This window comes from Chroicocephalus ridibundus, chromosome 7, assembly GCF_963924245.1.
Source record: "Chroicocephalus ridibundus chromosome 7, bChrRid1.1, whole genome shotgun sequence".
NCBI classification, from domain to species: Eukaryota; Metazoa; Chordata; class Aves; order Charadriiformes; family Laridae; genus Chroicocephalus; species Chroicocephalus ridibundus.
In genome coordinates, this window is record NC_086290.1 from 57,832,851 (window position 1) to 57,854,308 (window position 21,458).

At 47.3% G+C, this 21,458-nt stretch overlaps 1 protein-coding gene and 1 long non-coding RNA gene across 6 annotated transcripts in view; one reads left to right on the forward strand and one right to left on the reverse strand.

The window, feature by feature from the left end:
- Positions 1 to 3,032, forward strand: part of LOC134518977 (uncharacterized) — a 29,361-nt gene extending 26,329 nt beyond the window's left edge. The window contains exon 3 of the long non-coding RNA XR_010072102.1: positions 2,623 to 3,032. This is a non-coding gene — a long non-coding RNA (uncharacterized LOC134518977). The remainder of the gene's footprint in view (positions 1 to 2,622) is intronic.
- COL26A1 (collagen type XXVI alpha 1 chain) overlaps positions 1 to 21,458 on the reverse strand; it is a 179,666-nt gene that overhangs the window by 21,717 nt on the left and 136,491 nt on the right. For all 5 annotated transcript variants that reach the window (XM_063342417.1, XM_063342414.1, XM_063342416.1 and 2 more), the window contains 4 exons: positions 11,158 to 11,311; positions 8,113 to 8,157; positions 4,515 to 4,631; positions 3,174 to 3,326 (listed from right to left, as the gene is read on the reverse strand). In XM_063342417.1, the coding sequence (XP_063198487.1) occupies positions 3,174 to 3,326; positions 4,515 to 4,631; positions 8,113 to 8,157; positions 11,158 to 11,311 (469 nt within the window). The remainder of the gene's footprint in view (positions 1 to 3,173; positions 3,327 to 4,514; positions 4,632 to 8,112; positions 8,158 to 11,157; positions 11,312 to 21,458) is intronic.

Here is a 21,458-nt window from a genome sequence, read left to right on the forward strand (position 1 = left end):
CTCAGGGGCTGGGTTCTGTTTCAGTGCTTCTGGCCATACCAAAGCAGAAGGCAGACAACTGTCTGCCTCATTTGAGAAGACCTGGATACACAGTTTGCTCCGGGAGCTTTCCAACTCCTAGCCAAGCCAAGAGGAAGAGCACAACCAGTCTGACCTGGGCAGATAGGAGCACCTGCGTTCTCTGGAAGAGAGCACAAACATCCTGCAAAGGGGAAACCTGAAACAGCACAGAACTGCCCTGAGTGAGGCCGTGAAACTCGCCCAGCCAGAGTGGCAAGGCATCTCGGAGGCACAGGCACAAGCAGCTTTGCAAGCAGTCGGTACGGTTTTCTAAATCAAATGCCATTCCCTTCCTTTCCTCCTTCCCCTTTGCTTCCTCTGCTCTGTTCTCCCTTCCTCGGGAAGGGCTACGCGTGGCAGCAGGCACTGGGATGTCACTTTGCAAATCTCTGTTCTACGCTCTTTTTCACCGATGAGATGCTGGGCACACCAGCACGCCTGCTGTGCCTCGGTTTCCCCTTGCTCTCCCTGCAAAATAGGTTAATGTTATCTCATGTGCCCTTTGCAAACTGAGATCTTTGAGACGTAAGAAAACACAGCCCTCAACACAGTGAAAGTTGTATTCTTTTCTCTTTTCCCTAAAAATTGTCTTAGTTTGAGCATGAGAACGAGGACTGAGCTGACCCTAGACCACATACCCAATCCACTCGTTTTTAAGCGGCAGAGAAAGCAAGGGATCCTTGTAGCAGCAGCCTCAGCAGTGGGGTACGGCAGTTCAGCTCCTGGCCTACGTCTAATGTTTCTAGGGGATAAATTCCCCCATTATAGACTTGATTTGTTGAGACAGGATGGAAATGAAGTAATCCTGTCTTAATTTCTTTCTGCTACCTGATCTGGAGGGAGACAACTGGGACCAATTTCTTTACCACAGCACAGTGAAACTGTGAGAAAATATTCGTCTCCCCATTTCTGGCTTCTGCCTGCTGATAAACATTGCCAACAGGAACTTGTTGCGATTAATAAAGGCACATGCATTAACCATGTTCAGGCGGAACCAAACGCTGCACTACTACTAATAATCTGATACAGCTTTCTCACATCTCCTTGGGTGCACATGCCCATTACCAGGAATATGCTTCCCTCTGCTGTCAGCAGCTGGAATCTTGTGTTTATGGTTTTCAGATGTGCTCCATTCAAAATAAATAAATAATTTTTTAAAAAATCTACCCAGGATTTACAAGGCTAAGTTTTATTGGTTGTAGAGGATCAGCTTTCCATCAACCTACGGTAGTCAAAATCAGCCAACACATTAGCAAAATGGTAAGTTTTGTAAGAAAATGGTCTTGATATTGCCGTCACTGTATCGTGACCGTATAGATAACTTACGCTTGCAGTAAGACATGTGTTAAGAAAAAAATTTAAAATGAGAAAAATCGTCATAATGTTTTGGGCTACTCCTGCAACGCAAGAAATCCACCACAGACGTGGGGGAGAGGCAGAGCGCTGCCCCCGGGATGTAACAGTCACCGTTTACTCACGGGCCTCAAGTCCGTGTGGGAGCCTGTTGCTTCCCAGCGTTGGCAGAGTTAATACACATATTTGTCCACTCATTTATCCGCTTCCCATTTTGGGACAATACAGAGTTCACCCTTCTCACACATCAGCTGGGAAGGCCATGTAATCCATGCCTTTATACACTTTTTACTTTATCCACTACTTTGCAAGAAAGAGTTTAATTTAAAGGGTGGTTGGAGGGAGGGGGCAGCAGCAGTACCCAGACCATCCTTAAGGATCCTTTGGAATAAAAGGCTGAATGCAGAATGGCACCATTTGGTGTGATCCTTTAAGGCAGTGAGGTGACTGTAATGCAAAACTTTCTTGTTTTAAGGCTCGTGAACCCGGCAGCTCAGTCTATATTTGTGAGAATCTTAGTTTTGAACCACAATTAATTTCATCCTGCCCGTAAGCTCTAAGTAACTGAATATGAAATCAAGCTGTTAAAATTCTTCCCAAATTAAAAATACATCTGTTCACTTTTGGGAAAAGGAGTCTGGAGAGCGGAGTGGGTGGAAGGGAAAGGAGAGCTTTAGGAAACTGTCAGACACAGGGAGACTTACTAATCCCTGACTGTAACTAATACAGCTGAGCTCTGACGCTGGACGTGAGCAGAAGAGCTGGGGAGGAGGCACCGCTGAAGTCTGGCGGAGTGGAGATGGGAGACCCGACAGAGCTGGGGCTCCAGGGGTTTACAAACCAAGTGGAGATACAGCTGAGCCCTGCTTTGTCATCATTAGATGCCAGCTACACAAGACTGGACCGGAAGAATCAAGCCCAAATCTGAGCGCACTCAGATAAAAGTGCATGATGTGCCTTTCATGCACAGCACAAATCAAATAAATATATTTTTAAATCACCATAAGCTCAAAGAAACCCTGACCCCCCTCCAGTTACAGGGAAGGGATAAATCACGGTCTTGGTCTGGACTTTCGAGTCCGTAATTCTGGGTTTTGTGTGGATGTGGGATAATGTTGATGCATCAGAAGCGCAGGTGGAAGACGCATCTGCAGGGGCAGGAAAAGAGACGCATTTAACAGATGTCCTTGTTATGTTCTATAATTTCAGAGTCACAAACCTTTGGTACTCATTTCTGAGCAACCCTGAGCCCTGAAACACTGCAACAGCGGCACCAAGAGGTCTCTCAACAGCGCAATTCCGTTGCACCAGCACCTAATCGGCCACACTGCTATATTTCTCTACCCACTTGTCTCTCATGAGATGCTACCTGAGCTCTGTCATGTCACTAGAGACGCTCTTCACAGCACCTACTGATGATGGAAACTTAAAGGACACCGAGTTGCTTCCTCAAAGCTATGATGAAGCCAGAAAACCAGGCACCGAGAACAACCACAAATCCCCCGAACCCTGTGCTCCCTGAAGAGCAGCGACAGTTCCTCATTTTGCAGAAGTGAGCCCCTCTAGCTTCTTACGTGTTTCATCGTGAACAGGAACTTGCAAGAGACCCACACAATGGAGGCAGGCTGTCTAGCTGCTCCCAGGGAAGGCAGGGCCCTGGCAGAGCCTGGAGGGAGGTGGGAGGAAGAGCGGAGCTGCTCCGTACCCACCCACTCTGCTGATGTACCAGAAAAAACATGGGAACCGAGGAGGAAACTTACTTTCTTTTTCAGCTGTGGGCTGGAGCGAGTAGAGAACCCCTTGTTGGAAAGTAAGAGGGAGGCTTGGGGTGGCTGGTGGCCCTGGAGGACCTGGGGGACCTGGGATTCCCGTTTCTCCTGGAAGTCCTCTTGGTCCCTGAGGTCCCAGCAGCCCTGTGCAGAGGCAGGAGAGGATGTGTTAGTGCATTTGAAGATGTGCTAATGATACTACCGCGTAAAAAGGCCGTAAGAAGACAAAGGTTTTCTGTCCTGAAGTGTAATTGTGGGAATTAGGGGTGTGGGGGGAAATAGGAACAGCTTCCTGATTTTCCATTATTTGCTTTTAGCATCTTCATCTGCAAACGAAAAAGCCTTACGTGGCTCAAAGGTGCTGCACAGCTTAATTCCCAAAAGAGTAAAATCTCCCCCTTCCCTGAGGCTAAGCAAGAAACTGAAGACAGCAAGGTGTGAAATCAAGCGCCACTCTTTCTCTTCCCCTCCACGTACACCTGGATGTCACCTTACTGCCAGGAAGGCACAGAAAGAACAACGGAAACCCGGTCAGTCCAGCAGCACATCGGTTCCGATTCCTGTGGGGCTGGAAGGCTCTCATTGCAAACCGAGAAACCAAAAGGCAGACACATCCTCGGCCAGACTTTAGCCATTGACAGGTTGCCAGAAAATGCCCAAAAGTGTTCAGGGCCGCTCTCACATTGCTCCAGGTTTCAAATCTTTCCTGAGCTCGGCTTTACAAGGCACAGCCTGTCAGACACGTAGAAAGCACAGAGCCTGAGGTCTGGCACCTATTGTGTAGTATCGCCTTCACCAAAAGGTTTAGGAACGTTTTGGGGATGAAGAAAGTCTCCTAGCTGAGGAATGGAGCATACTCTGAAAGAATGGCCTCATAACCTTTTCCCTTAACATACAAAAGCATCATTAGTCTGACATCCTGGCATCTGACAGCTTGACCCAAATGGTGGAGAAAAAAGGGAGTTAAAACAGGGACACAGTGAGAGGGTTAAACAGGGAACGCTCTTCTCCAAAAGCTGACAGATCAGACGCTGTTTCTTACAGCTCCTGAGCAGGATGGGGAAACATGATCCAGCTCTGCAGCTTTCTGGGACAAGCTCTCTCCAGCTCCACGGGAAATCCCAGGGACTGCCATTGCTCGTGCAGGGGGTTGCCTGCTCTGAGAGCTGCTGGCTGATTTCAGTGGCCAGGGGACTTGCTGAAACGGATCTAATACCACCTGAAGATGCTCAGCGTCTCGGTGTACAGGTTTTTATGGTCAGTTGTCACAGATAATGTGTATAAAGTGAAATATCTCCTATCACAGTAGCACTACCCTCCTCCAGGACTTACCTGGTGGCCCTGCTGGGCCCCTCTCACCGGGTTGTCCCTTCTCTCCTTTTGGCCCCGGTGGTCCTGGAAGACCAGTTGGTCCAACTGGGCCTGGAGGACCAACCTGTCCTGGCAGCCCTGAAACCATTCAGGAAGGAAATTAGTTGGAGGTTAGGACATTGTTGAGGTCAGAAGGTCTTTAGCAACCAAGAAACCAGAGGAGAGAGACTCAGAGGTGCACAGGGGAGAAATGCAGCTTTGCACAGACAGGGTGGTACTGGTGGCAAGAGCTGGCTGGTATGTAGGGCAGAAGAGCCAGGCCGGGCCTTGCTTCTCCTCTTCTTCCTTTAATCTTTAAAGAACCAGCCATGTCCCCATGCACAAGGCCCACCCCAAAACGTCAGAAGGCAGCAGGACGTGCACCTCCAGCTGGGATGTGCTGGTCAAAGCTAAACGGAGCCCACACTGTCCCCTTCTCAGGGCCTGAACGGCTCTCGGCAGCGTCTGGCTGGTCCCTCAAGCACTCCTTTGCTAGCTTTGTCCAGACACGCCAGTCAGCTCCATGGTAGTCCCCATATATCAAAATGCACAAAATACATTTGTAAAAGCAAATCAAACCCTGTCTCCCACTTGCTCTGGCTGATCTATATATGCCACCCAGAGATTCTGCATCAAAGATGTTTCCCTGTTTTCATTCATCTAACAAGTGTACCATGCTGTGCACAAGCATTTTTCATCCCGTACTGAAAAGAATGCACCCACACTTTTGAAGTAACTGATGTTACTAATTTATATCAATGAATAGGGTGCTGAGCAAACCCATCTGGAAATACCAGTCACACAATTACAGCGCAGCGGGATGCTTCTTGGCAAGACCACTCAGACCCCCAGTAAGCCCACGAAAGGTGCAGGCAGCGTTTGTAATCTGACAGTGACTATTTCTGATGACACTAAATAAAATCTTGATGTTGTTTTCTTTGGACTACCAAAATAATAACAATACTTGGCAATTTTATAGTGTTTTTCAGAAGAAACACTGTGAGTCTTTGGCTCACAAAAGTAGTAGCTGCTTTGGAAAGATAAACTCAAATACTGTGCAAACATCAGTGAAGCCTTTAATACCTTAGAGAGGTGGGTGAGTTGTCTGTCTACTCAGATTAAGTGGTTAATGGTTGCAATAAAGGCATTAACTGTCAGAGCCAAGAGAGTCAGAGGTTCCTGGTTTCTGGGCTACCAAAGGGCTGTGAGTATTTGCAAGCAGTGGCAGACGCAAGCTACAAAGCCAGAGGAAGATCCCAGTCCAAAGTCCAGGGCACTCAGATTTCTAGTTTTAGTGTGTGTATTACGTATGACCATAACCCAGCAGGGCGCTCGTTAAGTTCCTACGCGGTGTCCTTCCCCTTCCCTGGTATCGGAAGAGGCACTGGACCCTCCAAGAGCAGTGCCAGGAGAACCTGCTGCATGTAGGGGGTGGAGAATGGATGGGAATAGAGGGAGGGAAGGAAAAAGGGAGACAAGCTGGCCAACCAACACCTTCACAGCTGGTACCAAAGGGAACAGGGCTACATAATAAAAACCAGAGCTCATGGGATCTGCAACTCCCACATTTAGATCCAGTTCCCACTCTAGGTGTGGGACAGCCCATCTGGGGCGCAAAACCTTGTCCCCCCAGACATGCATCCAAACTCTCTGCATTTCTCAGAAAAAAAGCACTAATCCCCCAACATTAGATGCCCTTGAAAGATTCTCCTTCCTCTCTTAGTTTTTTCCCATTCTGGAGAGATGTTAAAATCGTTTTTTTCTTACAAAAATGAAACCTATCCTTCTCTAACCCGTAGTGAAACTGGGCAGACTGGAGAAATGAGATTTTTCAAAAGCTTTGTGTGGGAGTGTGTGTATGTACTTTTGTTTTATTCAGTCATTAATAAAGATCTCGTTTGAGTATTGAAAAAGTAATTAAGGTAAGGTTTTAATTTGGATCAATTTGCTTACCCACGGGACACAAACTGCAGACCTTTCTGTGAACAGAGGGGCTCCTTTAATGGGTCTGGGCTAAAACCTCCCTTGACAGTGGATGCTGCAGTTGGCAAGCTCAGGTGGGTGATCAGGAGCCCGTTTAAGAGAGCAAGTGCTCTCAGAGAGTCCACAGCATTGCAAGCAGCTTCCCCCGCCACAAAACCCCCATCACTCCCAAAACTTTACTGCAGCAAATTCTTTCCAGCACAGAGGGAAGAACAGCAGAAACGCTCTTTTGCAAGCACAACGCACTGTGCTGCTCACTGCGGGTCAAAACATTTCCTCGCTTGTATAAATCAGCCTCAATCCTTCAGTTCAACCTTTCTAACTCAATCCTGGGAACTTCTGCAGACCAAGAGCAATCATTTGCTGCCAGCACCCTCAATCACGCCGCTGCAGCCGAGCTTTACAGAAACTGGCACTAACTTCCCTGAAGGTGGAAAGCGCTCGAGGAAAGACTAGGAGAAGCAGCACTGAGTAATGTGTCAGGCAAATGCTCATACTGGTGACAAATGGCGTTACCAGCATAAAAGAGACAAGTGCAAAGGGGAGAAGAAAGAGGGAAGGATTCAGGGAAGAAGGGGGAGGGAAATGAACAGGCCAAATCTTCCACTGGCATAAATCAGCTCTGCTGCATGGAATTGCTTTCAGAGAGCTGAAGCCCATGGCAAGTATTTATCCTTCAAAAATATGGGGGCCGGGGGGAGAAGCCATGGGGAAAAAAAAAGAAAATAAAAAAGGCAGAGGGTGAGTCTTACTACTGCTGCAGACCAAATCAGATGCGCAGAGACCTGGATTTTCTTCCTGGCCCTGTCATTAACCTGCGACACACCATCTGTTCCCTTTCCTTCCCCAAGGTCTTTGCACAGGAGCAGGGTTTTCTCTGTTTGTACAGATCTCACCACAGCGATGCCCTGACTACCACCGCAGCTCTCCGTGCCCCCGGCGGGCAATGCCAGTAAGATAATAATGGTGTTTTCTCCCATCGCTCGGCACATGCCCTGCTCTCTCTGGCCACGTGAACCGCCTCTCCATGGGGCAGCGCTTTCCGTCCTTCGTGTGCTGGGAGAACTGATTGTCTCAAAGACGACCAAGCTGGCGTTTTCGCCTCCTGGACCAGAGCAGCCCACAATCAGATAAAACCCAAAGACAAACCCCAGCCTCTCTGTATCTGAGAGGCTCCGAATCACTGAGGACTCCTGGCCACGGGACCCTTCTCCTTTTTGGACATATCATAATAATAATGACAGGACCAGAGGAAATGGACTGAAGCTGCGGCAGGGGAGGTTTAGATTAGATACTGGGAAGAATTACTTTACTGAAAGAGTGGTCAGGCACTGGAGCAGCCTGCCAGGGAGGTGGCTGAGTTCACCATCCCTAGAGGTGTTTAAGAAATGTCTAGATTTGGCACTTCAGGGCATGCTCTAGTGGCAGAGATTGTAGGGGTTTTTTCTGTTTGTTTTGGTTTTTGTGTGTGTATGGTTGGACTCAATGATCTCAAAGGTCCTTTCCAACCATGAAGATTCTATGATTCTATGTACAGGACTGGGCACAGCAACATTTTGTGCTTTGAAAGAGGAAATAGCAGAAACCATTGACTTACCCTGTGGTATTAGCTGCTCCTCTGCACCTCTGTGTCCTTTAGGCTCTAGTTAAGAGGGTCAGGGTTTAAAAAAAAAAAAAAAAAAAGGAAAAAAGATGTGAAAAATTAGGTCTCTTGATGCCAGCTGGCTCAGCCAGAGTATATATATTTTCTTAATACTCAGTAAAATGTATCCTGTTGATTAACAAGCTGATTAGAAAGGCCAGCGGTGCAGCTGTCTCGACGGCTCTGATTGCTTTTGAATGATTGTCTATTCTCAGCCCTGTCACTCACAGAAGAAATAACTACCCCAATAAACAGTAGCAAGTTTCCCTGGACCTCAGCCCGGAGAGGCTTCAGCCAACCCAGAGCTGTCAGGTCATCCAGAAACACTCCCACCATTCAAAGCATCTAGCCCATATCAACCATCTCTGCGTTAGGCACCTACATCCTGCCCTTCGTCCACCCAGTTTAGAAACTTGGTGGCATGCAAGCTAGGATTCGGATTTGCCTTGGCTGCAAGACTAGAAGCAGGGCAAAGTAGGCAATATTTCACAGAAAACACCTCTGGGGGACAAAGGCTGGGCTTTCCAGAACCCCAAATCACTCAGGACACTCAGGTTTGACTTTCACCTACTCTAATATCCCACTTGTTGAAAGATCTCCTGAGGTCTGCAATCTCTGTGAGTGAACCTGGAGCCAGCTTTGAGCAAGAAGTGACAGCAGTGTTGAAATCATGCAAAATAGGTAGCCCTCCACCATCCTAAACCAACTGTGTGAAAGACACTGTCCTGACCTGAAATGGCCCAGTGCATGCCCGATCCCTAGGTATTACGCTAGATTTGTTACTCCACACTAGGTTAAATAAAGCAGGGCTCGAAAAATAAAGGGTAACAGCGAGCAAGGAGTACACCTGGCACACGCAGGCAGGGCTGGAACGCATGGACACGCAGCCTGGCATCTGGCTGACCACACAGACTCGCAGCTCAGACAACATCGTCACCTGGTTTTTGGAGGTGACCACTAGCTACCTCCTGGCTTTACTGCAGGGGTGGATGGCGCAGGTACTGGACCGTGGAGTCAGCCCCATGCAAGTGCTACAGGAGACGTGTTCTGTTTCGCAGCACTGCCAAAGGCCGGGGAGAGCGGCATTCGCTGCTCCTTGCAAAGAACGAGGAGATTATCGTATGTTTACGGAGCCTCTGAGAGGAGAGGACTTTGGGTGGAAGGGACAGTGTCATCAGTACTTTTGCTGGATTGACTTTAGCACAATGAAGTGCAGGTGCAGAGATACTGCAACAGCAAAAATAAATGACACGGAAAAGGCAGAATGAGCATATAATGGACACTGGGGGAAACTGCTTTAATTCAGTTCCTGGCAGCCGTAGCTGTGGTTCTGAAAATACTTTGCGGAACATATTGTTAAAGAACCTCCCTCCAAGTAGTGGCATCCTGTCAAATTATAAACATGGACGACATCTGGTCTATGTTGGTTGCTCCAAGTCTGCTGCAGTCATGAAAGGTTGCCATAATAAACTGCTCTGACAAAAAAAAAAAAAAAGAAAAAAGAAAAAAAAAGAAGAAAAAAGCAAAGCAGGCCCTATAGAGGATAAAGAACTAAAGACCTGCTCTGGGAGCAAGCAAAGCAACTGACAGACAGGGCTTTGGAAGCAGAGTGCGGGGATCTTGAAATGAGAATGCCAAGGTCAAGGAAATTCAATGCGTGGGGATCTGTCTAGCCAAGTGGGCTCAGAGGGAGATTTTCTTATAAGTGTATTTTTTTTTCATGCCACAAGAGGGACCATAAAACAGCCCATTGTGTTTATGGCAAATTTAAAAAATATAATGCAGAGTGCAACTGATGTAGCTATTCATGGGAAAGTTTTTCCTCCTAATAAAACCAAGAATTACCCCTACCCCAGCCCTCTGCCTCCCTGCACCGCTCCCTGACAGGGAAACGCTGCATTCGGCACTCAGTAAGCAAGTATGAATTGTCCCCTGTGATCCCGATGCCTCGCTGGAGTTTCCTCAGGAATGCCTCAATCTATCCAGGCCTTAAAATCCACAGTCTTTGGACTTAAAACGTGTACCCTGAAACACACAGGCAGGCACAGTGGCCCTCCTGGGGTGAACAGAAATCTAACTTTACTGAGACCAGAAGTCAGCTCGCAGTAGATGCTTGTGCCAACAGAAATCAAGGCTAGCAATGGGCCGTTAAGGCTGGCAAAAGGGAGCTTAATATGTTAATTTCTGAGCTTAGCTGCTTTCTTCCAGGAACATGCCTGCTCGGCGCTGGCTTAACGCAAGGAGGAGCAGAAACACGGAGAGAAAAGCCCAACATCCCTCTCTTTGGCAAGGGGTGACCCTTGTCCATGCACAGGCAGCAGGAAGGGGCCCTGAGGAAATCGAGCCCAGCTTGCTGCAGCTGAAAGGATGGTCTGAGGTGGGGTCAGAGAAGATTGAATTCCTTCCTTATCTGTGAGTCCATACGTGTGCTGGCGTGTGACCACCTCTGCATTCACAGCTCGGCAGAGAGGGAGGGACAAGAGGCAACATTAAACCTTTAGAGTGAACAGCCCCTGGTTTGGAGGAATCCTGTCTCTAGAGCTAAATAATACTGATTCTGACACTAAAAGCGAGGCTGCAAGCTCTCACAATGTCTCTCCGCAAGGTGGTTTTCCTCCTAAGCACAATCCTGTCTTGCAGCGAGTGTTTGCTCGCTACCAAAGCTACGGTGTCGCTGCAACATGCAGACACGGAGCCATTGTGCCAGCGAGGCTGCCTGTCCTGCGCTCACCTGCCCGAGCGCGGCCGCTCCCATCGACCGCTCCCTGCTGGACCAAACACAAGGCAGAAACGTGCCCGCAAAAAAAAAAGAGAGGAATTGCCATCTGAAAATCTTAACCCTCTACAGAGCAGAGGGAAGGAGTTGCCAGTGTTTCCCTCCAGCTCCTCTCCCCTGCAGCTTCCAATACCACAGCAGACTGACATGGCCTCCTTTTTAGTTACCCTACAGGAATCGTGTGTGGAGGGTGGGCGATTCGGTAAAGAGCAGGTAAGGCTTACCAACAGTGCCCACTGTTTTTCTCAGGACAGTCCCGGGATTCAGCAGGGGAAAGGCATCCGGTAGCAAATCATCGTACCACGTGGCTGTCGTCCCAGTGATCGGCAGGTTGTTTTCCAGAGGTGGGCTTCGCTCTGCAGCCTCGAGCAGAAGGATCTAGACAGGGGACATGGGAAGGCAAACAAGGTCAGTGGGATGGATTCATACATGGTCTCAATCCTGAAGAGTTCTTGAAACTCCTCTCCTTGCCAGCAGGAGCTGTGAATAACTCTGCATCCCAGACTGCGGGGCTTTGCTGTTAAAGCTCTATTAGTTTTCTGGAAAGTGGCAGTAATTAGTGCAGGAAGCTGCTGTGTTACGTTGCACATGCCCCCTTTGGAGAGGGCTTCACTGCTTCCAGAGGGACTCAGCCTCATGGGGGATTGTCCCCTTGGTGAGAAACACGAAACCGGGGACCAGAGCTGGCATTAGGGGACACAGCATTTCACTGCTAGGTTGCGCGTTCAAATCCGGAGTCATAAGGTCAGAAATTACTGAGAGCTGGTACAAGGTGAAGGGCTGTATCCTGGATGCCCAGGGCAGCAAACTGAGGTGCCTCGGAACAAGCACTGGTTGTAAGTCAAAGAACAAATGCTGACCATATTAAAGATGATGGAGAATATGAAGCTTTGAAAGAGCTGAGGTGCTTTGATTTTGAAGAAAATAAAAAAAAAAGGCAGGCAATTTCCTCAAAGACCTCTACTTAAAAGTAATAGGATATTATTAAACCTCACAACTGTTTCTCTACCTTGTAAACACATTACCTTCAAGTAAATCCACATCCCAATGTGTGTCCCTGAGCTATTCAGGCCATTTACAACCTAAGCTCCTTGTCAACCTCACCCCGTTTTCCCTGTAAGATTTAGACTGCTGCTCATCAAGCTGCGCTCCCCCGGCCACTGGTGGCCCACATGAAACTGGACGTCAGTCTTTAACACGGCTGCAAAAAACCTAAACGCCCACAATAAGTAGAGGGATGGAGGACCCAGGTGGGCTCTGCCCACTGACAAACTCCATTGAAGCAAAGCCCTGGGGAACATTCATTGCACTTTACAATCGAGAGTTTTAACTAAACTTTTTACAGAATTAGGATTTTAGAAAAATTAATTTTCTATTTTAACCTAATTATTTCATCCCCCCGCCTTCCCAGCAAGGGTGGCGTAATGAAGTAGTCTAGAGATTTCTTTTGAAAAAGCCTAACCCATCAGGAGCGCTGACCTGGAGCACCAAGCCCGCGTCCTCTGCTGCAAATGGATTTTACCCCAATTGCTAGAGAGAAGCTAAACAGAGGCCAAGGGCAACAGCCACCTTTCCAGTGGCATTAGCCATGCCTGGGACACAGCAGCAACCCTGCCACGCGCCTGGCAGCTGGAGCCATCCCTGGCAAAGCTGCCTGCCCCGGGGAGGATGCGGGACGCCCAGCAGGCAGGAGCAGGGCTGAGGTTTCCCGAACAAGAGTTTTGATCCAAGCATCCCGCATCTCCAGCAAAGTCTGCTTTCTAAGCACAAGGCTACAAGGGAAAATTGTTCGAGGGGTACAACGCCGTGGTTTGTTACAGCACTGTCTCTTCCTGTTTGGAAACCACCTAAGCAAATACTGATTTAGGGATAAGGGAAATAAAAGAGAATAAGGCTCAAATTTTCCACTAAATCCCTAGAAGTTTCAGCTTTTACATGCTGTGTTGTCTTTACATACTGAAGTCACACTGCAATTATAAATGAGAGTGACTTGGCTCCGCTTGTTTGTTTTTAACTTGCAATTATTACAAGGTTTATCACTTCTTTATTACAAGGCATGGTGAGAGCCAGTACCGCAGCAGCGCCAGAAATGATGAACTTCCTGCAGAATGCACTGGCCTGACAGGGGCGAATCAGGAACTAATTGAACTGGGAGCTAGGTTAAGTGCAAGGGAACTGAACCTCAGCTGTTGCAAACAAGCAAAATTCGTCCTTTATTGCAAGGATCTTTATTCACGGATCCAGAATCTTGCTTTCTGAGTAACAAGAAAGCAAAAAGGTCACAATGCTTTTATTCAACAGGCTTCTGTGATGCCAGGCAAGGAAGGAATCGTTTCGGCCTGTCTCAAGCACTTCTGCGCTTTTACCCAGTGACTTGTCAGACTTTCAAGGACATACGCTATCAGTTCAACAAACACTTAAGCATGTGCCTTACCATAATCGTGCTTAATTCCCATTGACACGGGACTCCAGTGCGCATCAAAGATCTTTTCCGAGTCACTTTATGCTATTAGATTATCCTCTTACTTCCCCAGCAAAACACTTGGCTGTTGCCAAAGCGGACTCAGCAACAGAGGCAAAACTAATCCCGGAGGTGGCAAATTAGAGGGGCTGCAGCCAGGGCAGGGCTCGGATGCTCCTGCTGTGAGGAAGGGACCGACAAGGGCTGTCTTGGACAGCATTTTGCCGCAGCCCAGCGGCGTGGTGGGAAGAGGTACTATAAAACCGATAGCAGCAATGGTCAGAGACCAGCAAACCACAGGGGTCTGGGGCCCTCCCGGGCGGCGTGAGCGGCACTAGCACAGCTCTGCCGAAGGTTGCATCTGGAGTGGAACAGCTCCAAATCATTTTTATGGGTGATAATAAAAACGTGTTACCACATAATCAACACAAAACAGTGGCAACGGTATCCTTTTCATTAAAACAACATGTTTTAAATGAGCGCTCTGTTGATAAACGCTGTAAAAGATTTAAAGGCATGCACGGAATAATCCGGTACGCTCTTTTATAAATTGACAATATATACTTAGCAGTCATTAAGGCTCAAACCATGGTAACAAGTTTATTTTCCCTGGGCACAAAATGATAGAGGTCAGGAAGTCTCCAGACCTGAAATTGCTGAGAAATTCTAGTTTTTTATGATTAGGACTGAAGAAGTGCCCAAAAGAAATAAAGTAGAAAGAAGAGAACTCTCACATCCGTGAGACCCACAGAGCCAAACTAAAGCAGGAAAAGCATGAGGGATTTAGTCACACTCAAAATCTCAAACTTTACACACTTCTTTCAACAAGGACTGTCCTCTCATAAGCTATCACAGCACATAGCACAAACAGGGTCCTTGCATTATTGCAATAGCGCTGGAGCCATTCATCTATTTTCTGTCACGTTCTGTTTTTCTTAAGGCTGCCATTGCCGTAGTCAAGGGACTCGATGAGAATTCCCACTTTCATTAAACAAAAAAAGAAAGTTTCTAGCCCTCTGAGTAAACTGTTGGAAAATGATACCACAGAGGCTCACAGCCAGAAAGCAAATTAGCAAAATGTGCAATGTATTAAAGTCTCAGTATTAAAGTCTTGGTATTTTCTAGTCAATAAGGCTGAGGTAGAGAGGGGGCTGACACCAGCTGAAGAAGAACACGTGGCTCTGATGGGAAATCCTCATGGCGAGCAGTGCCCACTTCTGTCACTATCACCACTTCCAATTCAAAAGTTCTTTGGAAAAATATGGAGCATAGAGACAGAAAATGTCCTAATGCCACCATTTAAATGAAGTATGTCTTGATGCCATGGTAATGTTAGTCACCCAACCAAGCAGAGCAGGTACAGAGAGCTACCTGAAGGGCAGTGTTGTGGTTGCTGCCTGTGGTGTCAGGAAGGCAGATCCCTGCAGGAGACATGAAGGCTCTTCCTCCCCAAGTCGCACAAGGTGAAGGACGGCCTCAACTCAGCAAAACATTCGGGCTTTTGTCTTTTTGCATGCGTGGAAGCAAAAAGTCACATCTGAGCCTAAATGGACACACTGAACCGGAGTCTCTGGCAACAGAGGTCCCACCAGCATGAGGGCTTGTCTCTGGTTTCCAGACCCCAGCTCTCAGACGCAGCTGAAAACTGGGTCAGAAAGCTGGGAAGGGCTGAAACAGGGCCATGTCTCCTGCCAACACTGCAGTGGGAGACGGGCCTGAGGTAGGAGACGGCTTGAGAACACAAAGGGAACGCAGGAGCGATGACGCACTGCACTGGCCAAGGAGCTTGCAGGCCAGCGCCAGCGGTTATTGCCTGAAAAACTCACCCCTGGGCATTGCGAGTCCCGCAGAGGCGCCGGGCTCACCTCTGTACAGGATCTGGCGCTGGCCCTTCCACCGTGGCTCACAGCCTGGCTCTGCACGGCGGGGCCCGCGCACGCATAGGGCCCTCAGCAGGGACATCAGCGTTATGTGCCTGAAGCTCAGTCCCAGCTTACTCAGCCCACCTCCCCCTTTTCTATTTGCCAGCATAAACTTTCTAAACTTCAGACACATACCACATTTCTTGCGTCAGATCAAAAGCTCAGGCCAGGGACAATGGAAACGGGAGGAAGGTTTTCATCTTCTTGAGATGTTCGGTGTCAGAGGACTGTTTTTGGCTTGTAGTGGCTTTTAAGAACCCTATTTTGGTTGTTCCCGCACATCAAAAGAAGATTTCACAAACACAGCCTCCTCCCATCATCTGTCCTCCACTCGCATTCCTGATGTCCTGTAACTCGTAGGTGCTAGAAACAAGGGAAGAACAGCCGGGCTTCCAAAGATTTCAAAACTGATACTGATAAAAATCCATGGAAATGCAGGGGGAATCATTTGACATAATCCAGATGGATATTATTAATTAATAAGCAGGGGATATTTGGTCTCTTGAAGCACTGGTGGAATTAACTCCCCTCCACCTCTCTCCAAAGAGGAAGGAAAGAAACTGCATGAACCCAGCTCATCAGCTAAAAATTCCAGTGTAAAATAAGATTCCCTTGATCTTGAAAAGACACAAGCAAATTAATAATGGTAATTGCATAACTTGTTGGACATCTTACTTTATAGCAAATTATTTGGCAAAATAGAAGAGTTTTTTAATCATTCATCAACACACAGAACTAAACTGGGAGTTTTACAAAATCTGATGGAGAATGGTATCTCTCTCACAGCAACATGAAACCTGCGAGTGCAAGGCTCCAACGCAGACTCAATTGCTTGGCTTCAAAAGCCAAAAGACATTCAGTAAGTGTCCACTAAAACCTGATGAACTGTGTGCCCAGAGAGAACCTGGGTGACTTCATCCTCATTACATCTTAGAGGCTTACGGCCAAAGGGGACAAGATAATTAGCGCATGGAGGAGTTTTCGTTATACTGATAAATTATGTGGGGAGCAATAGCTGATGTCATTGCAGTGATCCAATGTAGACCAAAAGGTAAGGTTTATATCATCAGCAATTGCACGGAAGACAGAAATGTGGACCAAAGGCTTCTGCCAATCCACAAGTAGCGTGGGTCACGCTCGTTCTGCAAAGGTATTTGGGGTTTTGTACAGTTTTACAGGATTTCCAAAAAAGAGGATGCAAAAAGTGACTGTTTCATCGGCAGGTATCTTCCCGGGGGGGAATGAGAGCAGAGAAGACACAAAAGCACAAGGTAGGCTACTAGTGCAGACGAAACGCAGGCAGCATTCAGCAGATCATCAGACCACGAAGGCTTTGCTTGAGAGCAGCAGTGAGGGAAGGCCTGGCAGTGGCTTTACTGGGCCACCGCACTCTGAGCGCCTGGGGAGCTTCTCTGATACTGCTCCACAGTGGAGATTTACCTCTGCTGCGGTGAGCCCACGCAGCCTGCCATCACTGGCACTCCAAGGTGAGAGAGCCGGGGGAAGAAAGTAGATGTGGAAAGGATCCAGCAATCCTTCAATGCCGTGCTAAGAGCTCATTGCAGAGTGAAGTACACGATGGAACTCAGGCTGAAATCAGGTTCCCCACCATTACTTTAAAACACCTGATAAAAATACATCAGAGCTATAACCTTCCACCTTCAAAAATCACATCATTCTTCTCTGCCCAATTTATTGCTTGTCACCTGCTGGGGACCTAGCAGTGCTACGGATGTGGAGCCAGGCCAGCCTGAGGCAAACTTGGTCTTGACAAAGTCATCTCTGTGCTCAGCAACAGCTTTGAGACCAGCTCCTGCTTCTCACCGGGTGAGGAGCCCTCAGCTCTGGCTGAGAGATTCACATCAGCTGGCTCAAACAGGCTGAGATGCCCCACGTGCCGCCTCCTCCGCTGGAGGAAAAGCTGCAAGAAGAGCGCAGCACAACTGGAAAAGAAAAGGAGCTTGGTCCTTTCCTGGCTCGCCTTGGTGCAAGCCGAAGAAAAGGAACCAAAGTCATTTTTCTCTTATGATCATTCTTTCCTTATGAAGCTCTGCTAGAATTTCTGATTGAGAGTCAAGTGGAAGTTTGCATGTTTGGGCACGGGATTACCGGTGGATCTGAGCACTGACATCCCTTAGGCTCCTCACACCTCCTTTGCTGAAACCGACTTTTTGTCCACAAAAGTATTTCTCTTAAAAAAACAAAGCTTGTAAACAATGTTCCCAGGTATTAAACACACCAAAAGCATTTCCTAATGGAGCCATAGGATTGGTGTGGCAAATTAAGTTACATGTCATAGGAAAACAGAATTTTTCGAAGTTATTTTATGAAAATATTAAGTCTATTTGACTAAAAATGCCAAATTTGTAACTAAAAGACTTTCCGTGAGGGGATGGTGGAGGAGGACATCTTTAAAGCCTTTTTGTGGTTCTGGCAAATGATTTACAGCATTTGCCAAACACATGGAACAGTCCTAGGGGACGGATTGCTCCTTCGGTCCAACAGTGATAAGAACTAAGATCCAACAATTACCAATCTGGAGAACGATGTCATTCTGAAAGACGGACACCTGCCTAAATGAGAGAAAGGCCAGTACCCAAACTGCCTCAAGTGTCCTAATCATAAGCGTGATTATTGCTGATAAGAAAAAGGCCAGTGAGATAGATGCAAAGTTCAGATATGACCATTGACCCAAAATTCAGTTTGTCCACTCGGTTTTGGTTCATGGTTCCCCCTTGTAAAAATCAGTTAGGAAGCTGCATTTTATTCTTAGGGACATTTGTTACATCAACTGTCATACAAAAACTCAGCATTAAATTAAAAATTTCACAGGGATTGATTTAAGTTTGTTATTGCTACTAGAAATCAGTCTGTTGTTATACAGCTACCTGTGAAATAGCCCAAATACTCTTTATATTCGAGGCATCGCTGGAGCTGGAGAAGCAGATTCTGCACAGGGTCATTAGGAAACCTTAGAGATTAAGTAAACCACCTTCCTGTTCAGAACAGAAAGAAAATAAATAACTGCTAGTGGCAACCACATACACAACATGGAAAATCCATGAAAGCCCTTGAAATATCAGGCAGCCGCTAACGTCCGCTCTATGGGACCAGCAGCAGCCTCACAGCCAAGCAACTGGGGTTTCCCTCCCAATCTCTCAGTACCATGAAACATTTTCTATTTTCCAAATATTTCTCCATTATGGCAGGAAACTGTTTTATTGCCTATCAGAGAAAGAAAAGACAAACCCCATAAAACATCACAGACAGCTGCCAGTATTTCATGTAGCTGCTTGGAAGAAGGGGGAGAGATAGAAAGATTTCAAAGATTATGTTAGAACTTCAAGTAATGGTGCTTCATAATCAAAAGACAGAGGGTAGTGAAGGTGCTGTGGGGCTATAAATGGGGTGATTTCGTATAAATAGCCATGTATTGATCAAACTCAGTGCACAGTACAAAGATTTTCTTTAAAACCTTTCAGAATCTTCTGCCTGGGGAATCACATTACATGGACTGTTTTCATGCAAAAAACATGCATGTCATTTATCAATCACACAATGAATCAATCAGACACCAGATATGTAATGTTATCTCCCTGCATTAAAGCTGTAAGTGGAATGCCACGAACTTCTCAAAAGCGGTGTCAGGAGATAAGACTGGGTTATATCAACTGGGATCAAACGCTGCGCTCAAGCTCCAACCAAAAGCTGGGATTAATATGGCACTGCCTGGAGCTCTGTGTGGAGTTTACTCAAAGAAACTGGGTGAACAAAACGAGCAGAATTTTTTATGCAGCTGCCTGCTTTCCTGCTGGCGCTGCCTGCCATGGTGCCGCTCTCCCCTGACATCGCAGCTCTCTTGAGCTTCGGTGGACTTCGTCTGGGCTTAGTGCTGTGACACAGGAGGGCAGCATCAGGCTCAGGAAATTCCAAAAGGAAGGGCTGTATACGCTCTTTCCACTAAGAAACTGTGCTGGCAGAAGGAGAAACCTTTCATGCGAAATAAAAGCAGGGTTCATTCTGCCCTCCCACCAGTGAGGCTCCCCGCAGGGTCAGGGGATGCCGTAGTGATGTCAAGCGAGATGTCATGGGAAGGAAGTACGGTTTGGCATGTTGGGGCTTGGGGGGCGGGCAGTTTTCTTCCTGCCCTGCACACTTGTCCTTGATCCCAGGCTCAACACCATCCTCCCTGACATCGAGCCCCATGGCATATAGATATCAAGCTCAACGCCATCAATCGAGCTTTCAAATCTCGGGCATCCATATGGGTCTGACATCGAGCAAATGGAGCTCTGAGTTACTCCAGGGTAACTCGAAAGAGGGGAGACAAGGATAGAACCCGTTTCCATCTCCCTTCACCTTCTTTCCTGCAGAAACATCTCCCACAGCCACCAGAACAACTTAGAGCAGTGTTAAGGAAAGAATAAGACACATGAAGAGTTTGTTCTGCCACACAGTTCAGCCACGTCTCAGAGTCTCTCTCCTCCCCAAGGGCCATATAAGCACTGGTCCCTAGTGAGTCACTTTTCGTTACATTTGCTCTGTGTTTATTCTCGCTGCTTGCTTTCTGAGCCAACTCTTGTATTACAAAAATCAGAGGGTTACTTTTATTACCTCATTTGGACGCTGATCTTACAAGTTGGATGAACCAACTCATTCTTCTAATAAGAAAGATGAGACCATTTCTGGTTATATCCCCATTTTTTTAGGGGTACAGCTACAAAAGCCTGCAGAAGCAGAGTGGGGAAAGAAGAAACCACAGTCTTGTAGCCTCTTCTTCCACGACTGAGTTTAAGTTTCCTTAACTTGCCCTGCACAGCCACTAGAGGACAAACACGCATTTTACATATCCTCAGACATAACCAAGAAACGCTCCTGGCTCCTTCTCCCCATTGCAGACGTGCGAGGAAGAGAATGTTTTTCACTTGTCCTTCACCTACTCTATTAAAGCAAAACTTGTCACCCAGCACTGATGTGCCCAGGTGCACAGGTCCTTCAGAGGTAGCCTTCCACACATCTGCTCTCACCCTTGGAGCCTGCAGTATTTGTAACAAGGCTGCACAGGCTCCGCATGCCTCAAAGCCCTTACAGCAGGTGCCAATGGCCTCACCTGCTTGGAGCCGACTGGCTACGCTGAGCTGGCTCATCCCTTCCATTGCTATTCCCCGAGCTCACCATGGTCATGCCGGGCTGAAATTCCAAAGAGCAAAAGCAGCGAAGCTCCTCAACTTCAGCTGTCTCCATAAGGAACAGGACTGCCGCAGGAAAATCCATCTCTGCTCATAGCTAGGATGAACTTCCACATCTGCCTTTGCAGAACAAGACAGCAAAAATCGGGCGTGGGGGGTGGGTGTCAGTCTCTGACGCTGGTAAGGGATGTGTGTGCCCATCCCTGGAGGAAGGAAGACTTCGGTCTTCCTCCGAACAGCTTCAGGCTGTTGCTGTAGTGAAATGAGACATTACAAGAAGACAGTGTGGAGAGCTGAGAGACAACTTAACATCCGAATCAGCCAGAAAAATAGGGATCTTTCTCCAAAATCCAGAGCAGGAACACAGACAATCCTAAACAAATTCAAGCACTTTTCTAATGGTGCTAGCTATTATTGAATAGCAACAACTGAGGTCATTACATTGCTACACGGATCACACTGAACTTAAATTAACCTTTAAAAGAAGGGTGAATCGGCATATTTCTCTTGTGAACAGCACCAGCGTTTGTATAATGTTGCTTCACTCTCCATTTAATTGCTACAGTCAATTTTTGCACAGCACCTACAGCTTTTCAAACAAAGTGGAAGCCAAAAGACTGATGACATTACTGGGCTGTGCTGCAGAAGGCACCCTTGTAGAGACACAGTCTTTAGTACTTCACAACAGAAGAATAACTCATTTGTCTCCATAAAAGAAAACTCTGTGATGAGCTTTGCTCCCAACTTAGGTCTCTGTGGGAGCATAGGGAAGTCCAAAGGAAACCCATCACAGCAAGAGAGAGTGAGGCAGTACCAAAATCTTTCAAGTGTCATCTCCAGGGTCTTGACACTGAACTTTGCAGGCACCCACCTCATTGTTCCTCATGTCGGAAGGTCTGCAAGACTGCAAAGTCTTCAGCCATCAACACTGGTTTTTCTGACAACCCAATGCT